The sequence below is a fragment of the Panicum virgatum genome, chromosome 4K (assembly GCF_016808335.1).
Source record: "Panicum virgatum strain AP13 chromosome 4K, P.virgatum_v5, whole genome shotgun sequence".
Taxonomy (NCBI): Eukaryota; Viridiplantae; Streptophyta; class Magnoliopsida; order Poales; family Poaceae; genus Panicum; species Panicum virgatum.
In genome coordinates, this window is record NC_053139.1 from 26,897,720 (window position 1) to 26,905,662 (window position 7,943).

At 42.8% G+C, this 7,943-nt stretch overlaps 1 protein-coding gene across 1 annotated transcript; it reads left to right on the forward strand.

Annotated features, from left to right (window-relative positions):
- LOC120702054 (proline-rich protein 2-like) lies at positions 1–3,848 on the forward strand. The gene is made up of 2 exons (XM_039985828.1): positions 1–351; positions 3,543–3,848. The coding sequence occupies exons 1-2, from the start codon at positions 1–3 to the stop codon at positions 3,846–3,848; spliced, it is 657 nt and encodes a 218-aa protein (XP_039841762.1).
- The last annotated feature ends 4,095 nt before the right edge of the window (positions 3,849–7,943 follow it).

The window sequence follows — 7,943 nt, forward strand, 5'->3', positions numbered from 1 at the left end:
ATGGCGCTGCCGGAACCTTCGTCCACGCGCTGCTCCACCTTGGCGCCACCTCCGGGTCCGAACTCGAGGTCGCCGCTGCCTCTCCGCCTCGCCGCGGCCGGCCTCGAGTGTTCCCCGCCACGCGACGTCGCGCTGCGCGGCGGCCTCGCGTTCACGCCGCCACGGCCGCTCCGCCTCGGCGCGGAGCTGCGAGGGGCGCGGCAAGGGGGCCGTGGCGAGGGGGCAGGGGAGGGAAAGGACGGTGCGGCTCCGTGGGTCGCCGGAGTAGGGAACAGGGGAGGGGCCGTGCTCCATGGCCGGTCGCGCACCTCACCGAAGCAGGGGCCGCCTGCTCACCGCCGCCGCCGCCCGGCAAGCGCGCCGGCCACCGCTCGCTGTCCCGAGCTCAGCGCCGTGGAGCTCGACGCCGCCGAGCCCAGATCCAGCGGCGCTCGCGGAGGAGGGAGGAGGGAGCAGGCGCCGCGGCGGGAGGATGCGGCGGCCCTACTCGCCACCGGTCCTCCCCGCCGCTCGGATCCGCTCGAGAGGAGGCCGCGAGGAGGCGGTGGAGGGAGCAGGGGAGCACGGTGACCTCCCGTGCGAGGGAGGGTGGGCCGCTCGGGAAAAAAAAAGTAACTGGAGAGGGAACAGAGGGGTATTCTGGTCTTTTCGCCATACCCTTTAACGGATCTGTTAGGGAGACTTAACAGCAATGACATGGAGGGGATGTAAAATTATAAACGATGGCATAGAAAGGATGAGCTAATTTCCAATGGCACATAAGGGATCATCTCAATTTTCCAATGACATACAGGGAATTTACTCTTAATAATTTAAGAGAGATCCCACATCGAGCTGCATACAGAGAAAATAGGTGACGCGTCCCCGCAGAGGGGACCTGAACTTCATGAAGGCCCATGATGCACCACTGCGAAGGCGACGTGCCCCTTCACGCACTGCTGCCTGTGCCACCTCCTCCTTTTTTAGGGGACTAAGTGTCAGACATGCTGGAAAAGCCTCTTAGAGTGTGTTTAGTTTGCGAAAAATTCGTGAAAAAATTATTTTAGTATATTTTGGTTTTATTTGGTAATTATTATCTAATTATGAAGTAATTAGTCTCAAAAGATTCGTCTCGTCTTTTACAACCAAACTGTGCAATTAGTTATATTTTTTAATTATATTTAATACTCCATACATATATCCTAAAATTTGATGTGATGTGCGTCAGTGAAAAATTTTACGAATTTTTCGCGGAAATAAACACAATCTTAAATGCTTTGGGTGCATGCACCACGCATGCAGCTGCCCCTCTACGTGCCTTGCAAGTTGCACCATGTGTGTGGCAGAGCTTCCCCTAGCTTTGAATGTGTGTAGCAAGATTAGGCATTGATGGCCCTACAGCACCTAATTGCATGTGTGTGGCAGCCATCCTCCTTTCTTCTTGTCTGTGTGCTGCCTGGGCCCTGGGGTGCTAGGCTGCTCCCGGGGTTCGTCTCAGGGTGCTAGGCTGCTCCCGGGGTTTGTCCCGGGGTGCTATACTGCTCTTAGGCTGCTCCAACAAAGGTCGTGTTTAGATGTTTTGTAAAAAAAATTTGCGATGAAATCTTGATAATTTAAAGTACTAAATGAAGTCTATTTATAAAATTTTTTGCACAGATGAGTTGTAAATCGCGAGGCGAATCTAATGATGCTAATTAATGCATGATTAATTAATAATTAGCGGATGGTTACTGTAGCATCACTGTTGCAAATTATGGATTAAGTAGCCTCATTAGACCCATGCTGGTTTGGCGGTCGTGCGGGGTTTGGCGGTCGACCGCACGGAGCGCTCCGCGCGGTCGACGCGCTGCCCGCGCACGTGGGAGTGCTAGTGGCTCCGCTTTACATATGTACTCTGCTCTTCCCGACTTCAATTTTCACATTTTCTTTTTAAAATTTTATGTGTTCTAGTTTTTATCTTCAACCTTTTTTATTCCTTTTGAATTTTTTATCTCGAAATTTTATATCACATTTATCTCCAATTTTTCAATCTCAGATTCTTTTGCTTGGACTTTTTTGGCTCCCTAATTTTTTCTTGTACAAAAATTTTGCACCACGACTTTTCTCTTCAAAATTTATCGATGTCAAAATATTCTAGTCCAAACTTTTATGTGTTCTAATTTTTTAGTCTTCAACTTTTTTGTTTCTTTTAAATTTTTTTATTTTAAAATTTTGTGTCAAAACATTTATCTCCAATTTCTGTATCTCAGAATCTTTTGATTGGACTTTTTTAGCTTTTAGTTTTTTCCTTGTACAAAAATATTGCACCACGACTTTTCTCTCCAAAATTTTTTTATCTCAAAATATTCTAGTCCAAACTTTTATGGAAGCTTTTGTTTAGAGTTTTTTCTTTCAAATTTGTTTCTAAAAGTTTTATTTAGAATTGTTTATATAAGTCTGGTTCAGTTATTTATTTGTATAGATTAGGTTAGTCCTTTTTATAATATATAAATATAGCACTATATATCATTTTGCTAGAGAGGGGGAAGCGAGACAAGGTGACGTGAGCATCTAGGACTCTGGAGACGGTGCGGACTGAAGCACCGGACACATGCTAGGATTGGCCGGACGGAAGGAATCACGTGTGCTTACAAAATTAGATGGCCCGGACGGATCGATTCCCCGCGCCTGCGGAAAGAGAACGCGAACTGCAAGTTGACGCGGTCACGCGGGGCTGTCGGAAATCGACCGCATGGATCCATTCCGCACGGTTAACCGCAAATTAGCGGTGCCCCTCATTAGATTCGTCTCGCGATTTACAGCCTATCTATGTAAAAAGTTTTATAAATAGACTTCATTTAGTATTCCATGCATGTGTCGAAGTATTCGATGTGACATTTTTTTTTGTGTTTACGGGATTTATGGAGTGAGATGTACATGTCCATATGGAGTGAGATGGACATGTCCAAAGCTAGTCCGGGGTGTCTCGCTACTCCCAAGCCTTTGGGTTAGGCGGCGCCACTCCTACGGACCACCCCTTCAAGTCGTGGCAGCAAATACACTATTTGGCACTGTAGATGCACTGTTTGGCACTGTAGACAGAGAGGGCGTGGGAAACGAGGAGGGAGCAAATTTGCTCTTGCTCCCTCCGCTATGGTCAGCCTAAGGGAACTCCGTTTTCTGTACGCCGACACCCGTGTTGATTTTTTTTTGAACGAACGGGCACGAGACACCCGTGTTGATTGGTCGCAGAAGGTACGGTGAGGCTGTTTCCTCGTTAGTTGGGCCACTAGTAAAAAGCCAGGTTGTCCCAATATATCAATTCACGATGAATATAACAAAAATGGAAATATTTTTTTATTGCGAAACAATTTTATTATTACTAGAACAATTATTCCGCTCTATATTTATTCTATCAATAAAAAATTATTCCGCTCTATATGATGGTTTCACTACTACATAAATAGTTTATGGGGGGCGAGTAAAAAAATAATTTTAGAGGCGGATGGCCATCCGCCCCTATATTACACAACTAAAAATATTAATTTACAGACGGGTAACATAACCCCTAAAAATGCATTTAGAGGGGTGGCCCCGCCGGCCGGCACCGCGCCACGAGCCCACGACCCCGCCCGCTCCGCGCCGAGGCCCCGCCGGCCGGCACCGCGCCCCGCCCCCGCCCGCTCCGCGCCTTGGCCCCGCCGGCCGGCACCGCGCCACGACCCCGCCCGCTCCGCGCCTTGGCCCCGCCGGCGCCGTGCCGAGGCCCCGCTGGCCGCCGCGCGCCGAGGCCCCGTCGGCTGCCGGGAGAGGAGGCCCCGCTCCGCGCCTTGGCCCACGCCGCCGGCCCTGCCTCGCGCCTTGGCTCCGCGCTTGCCGGCCTGAAGTGACGAGAGAGATGGGGGAGAGAGATAGCAGTGAATGGCTGAAGAAGGCGGGAGACTCAGGGGGAGTTTTCCCAAAAAATTTTGGGTGAAAAATTTTAGACAACATTTGACCACTAATTAGAAGTATTAAACATAGATTAATTATAAAACTAATTACATGGATGGACGGAAAATCACGAGATGAATCTATTAAGACTAATTAATCTGTCATTAGAGTTTGGTTACTGTAGCACGACATTGTCCAATCATAGTCCAATTATGCTTAAAAGATTTGTCTCGCAATTTCACCTGGGGGTTATGGAATAGATTTTGTCGGTTATCCACATTTAATACTTCTAAATAGTAGTCAAACGTTGTCAGTTACTATAGCACTCAAAATTTTTTGGAAACTAAACGGGCTCTCAAGAAGATGAGGTTCCGGCAAACACCGAAACGCCCGCCCTCTGAATTCAATTTTTTAGGGGCGGTGGCGCCCCCGTCCGCCCCTAAAAATAATATATTTTTAAGAGCGGTTGAGGGGATGATTCGTCTCTAAAAATTTATTTTTAGGGGTTGGTCGGTTGCTACAGTAACTCTGTATATTTGTAGCAATGGGTTACATTTCGGTCCGCTCTTAAAAAAAATTCGAGGTGTTTCTACAAATCATTTTTGTAGTAGTGTTTGACTAATATTTGCCCCCATTAGGCTGTGAGCATATTTTTCATTCGTGGTGCATATGGTTATGATTTTTTTTCTTAAGAAGTAAATTTTAGGATGTAGTACTACTTGACGATGGAGGGAGTACTACTTTTGCTTTTAAATATATAGTGGTATATAATTTGTGCAGTCTTCATTTAACTTTGACCATCAGTTTAAAGTAACATTTGAATTTGCCATATGGACAATATAATTGTATTTCTCATAAAACATACTTTCAGAGTATGTCAGAAGGTTTAGCTTCAAAAAGAGTATATAACAAGGCTACCTTCACTTACAAAACTACTTCGAGATAGCTTTGCTGACTCCTGAAGCGATTATGGCCGTGTTTAGATGAAACGCAAAATTTTTTTGCGATGAAATTTTGCTAATTTGAAGTACTAAATGAAGTTTATTTACAAAACTTTTTGTACATATGGGTTGTAAATCGCGAGACGAATCTAATGATGCTAATTAATCCATGATTAATCAATAATTAGCGGATGGTTACTGTAGCATCACTGTTGCAAATCATGGATTAAGTAGGCTCATTAGATTCGTCTCGCGATTTACAACCCATCAATGAAAAAAGTTTTGTAAATAGATTTCATTTAGTACTTCATGCATGTGTCTAAATATTTGATGTAACGTTTTTTTTTAATGTTTATGGAGTTTACGGGTTGTGATCTAAACAGGGCCTATGTGTCCGATCTTGTGCAGCTGACTGCCTGACTCCTGCTGCTCAGTTCATTGTGAGGTTTAGCTTTAAGCAGTATGTGTCTGGAATCGCTTGCTGACTCCTGAAGCGATTATAGGACTGATGGGGCCAAGCTCATTATTTCGTCGAACTATATATTTCGGATTTTAAAGCAAAAGCAATAAAGCGGAAATGAACGAACTGGAGGACTGGAACGATCTAGGTAATGGAGCAAACAGGAGTCTTTAAAATTATTTTAAAAAAGAACGTCTACATTAAATCGTGGCCACGAACCTCTAAGAATCACAGGAACAAAATGGTTAGCCACTTGTTATTATTAAAAAATTGTATTGTATTTTTCAGCATCATGTTATGATGTCCATTATCATCTTGCAAAATTTTAACTTAAAACTCTGGTTGTGCGAAGAGAATAAAATAGACAAATCTTATTAAGAGATAAATTGGACCAATCTTATTAAAGAGACAAATCACACATGGCCTAACACTCAATTCCACACGAAATTGTCTCAAATCTGAGCACAAACTGACAAAATTAAAAACCTAACAAATAGCCCCGCAAATCAAAGGAATTCACAAGAGGATAACTAGGAGGGAATTAGAATATCACATATTTGTCAAAACCAAATAAATGAATTGGATTGACAAGAAATAGGTTCATAAAGTCATTAGGCGAGTGGACAATCTCCAGCTACCCATAGACTAACTACTAGATATTTATTTACCCAATAGGAGCACACAGTCCAATATTTTATCTTTCATCGAATTAACATGGTGCCTTCCTCACAATTTTGCATTCACCTTGACATAATAAGCTTCACCGTGGTGCCACGCATCCTTCAACTCGCCAGCCCCGATTTTGGGAAGAAACTGGACAACTCTTAAAGCACGACTACTCTCACTTCTTACGTAACTCATAAGAAAGTTTCTTGACATATGTTTCCCGCCTCATAAAGTCATACAATAATGCTTCACGGTTCTGCCATTGGGCCACCTCTTCATTTGCATGTGATGCCCACCTATTTGACTTTTCCAACATCATGTTCAATTCCAGGGGTGAAGCTAGAGTAAAATGGAGGGGGTGCAACAATAAAAAAAGAATAAAACTTTTTTTTACAAAATTGAGAAGTCCGCTAATAATATTTAATAAGTTGGTGTAGCATGAACAAAATAACATTAATATAGGCAAAACACATCAATTTGACTTCAAATCTTCAACATCATCGATGATTCAACAGCCTACAAGAGCAAATAGATGATTCATAAATCAATTTAATAGCATTTTTCAAGGAGAAAAAGAATGTTGCAAATTAAAAGAATACAATCCATTACCTTTAATCTTCATCATCAAATCTATGACCTTGCATTTTCATGAAGCGACTAAATGTAATGTTTACTACTACTTGTTTTGTTTAAGAATCAACAATAGAAATTTCATAGACAAAAGGATAGGATGATATGACATACATTCAAGTAGTACCTTCAAGGCTTTACTTTAAGGCCCTGTTTGGTTGCCTCTTGTAAATTTTTTGAAAAGACATTTTTCTACATTTTTAGTACTAAACATAGACTAATCACAAAAATAATTACAGAACTCGTCTGTAAATCGCGAGACGAATCTAATGAGCCTAAGTAATCCATCATTAGAGGTTGTTTACTGTAGCATTACTGTAGTAATTTGACGTCTGATTACAGCCTAATTAGGTTCATTAGATTCGTCTCGCTATTTACAGACAGCAGTCGCAATGCGTTTTTTATTTCGTTTAGATTTAAGTCTCCATGCAGATGCCGGAAAAAAAAATTGGAATTTTGAATTTTGTAACTAAACACGGGCTAAATTTTGTTATGACAATCTGACTTGCAATCACTCCAATGTCTCCAGGCTCCAGACCTCTATGATCGTTCCACATGGATAACAAACATCATTTATGGACTTCCAAGTTTTAACTCAGGACTGCAAACAAATAGATAAATTGAACAAGCATTAAGCATGTAGTAGTTGAGTACTTGAGTAACTCCAACCTTGAATCCTTGTTGCAAGTATCTTGCGGAGTTATTGTTGGCTTGTTGCGTGAATGATGCGTCCACAGGTGAATCCTTGTGGCGGTTTGGGATTTGGTGCAGGAGGTTCTGCTACTGGGTGATGGCCCGGATTTAATCTCCTGGAAGTGGACAGCAGATGGTACTTATTATTCAACTAAATCAGCCTACAATGCTCAACTAATCGGCTCGTATAGTAGTGCCAGTATAAGAGGAGGGAGCGGGTGGACAGCAGAAATGGCGGGTAAACACAAGTTTTTTGCCTGGCTACTTTTTTTTTTTGAAGTAATTGCCTGGCTACTATTACAATGCAAGATCTTAACAGCGGACAAACTATTGGCTAGGCAGTGGCCCTGCAACCCAATCTGTGCTCTCTGCAACCAAGTACAGGGGACAACAAGTCAACAACTCACCTCATTTTACACTGCACTTTCCGGTCAAGTTTGAGCGTTGTTGAGGCTGTGTTCACTTCCTCCAAACTTTCCATCACATCGAAATCACATCGAAACATTAAATATAGCAAATAATTTATGCATGGAGTACTAAATGTATGTAAATAAAAAAACAAATTGCATAGTTTTGATGTACGTTGCGAGACGAATCTTTTGAGTCTAGTTAGCCTATAGTAGGACAATATTTACCACAAACAAACGAAAAATACTACAATA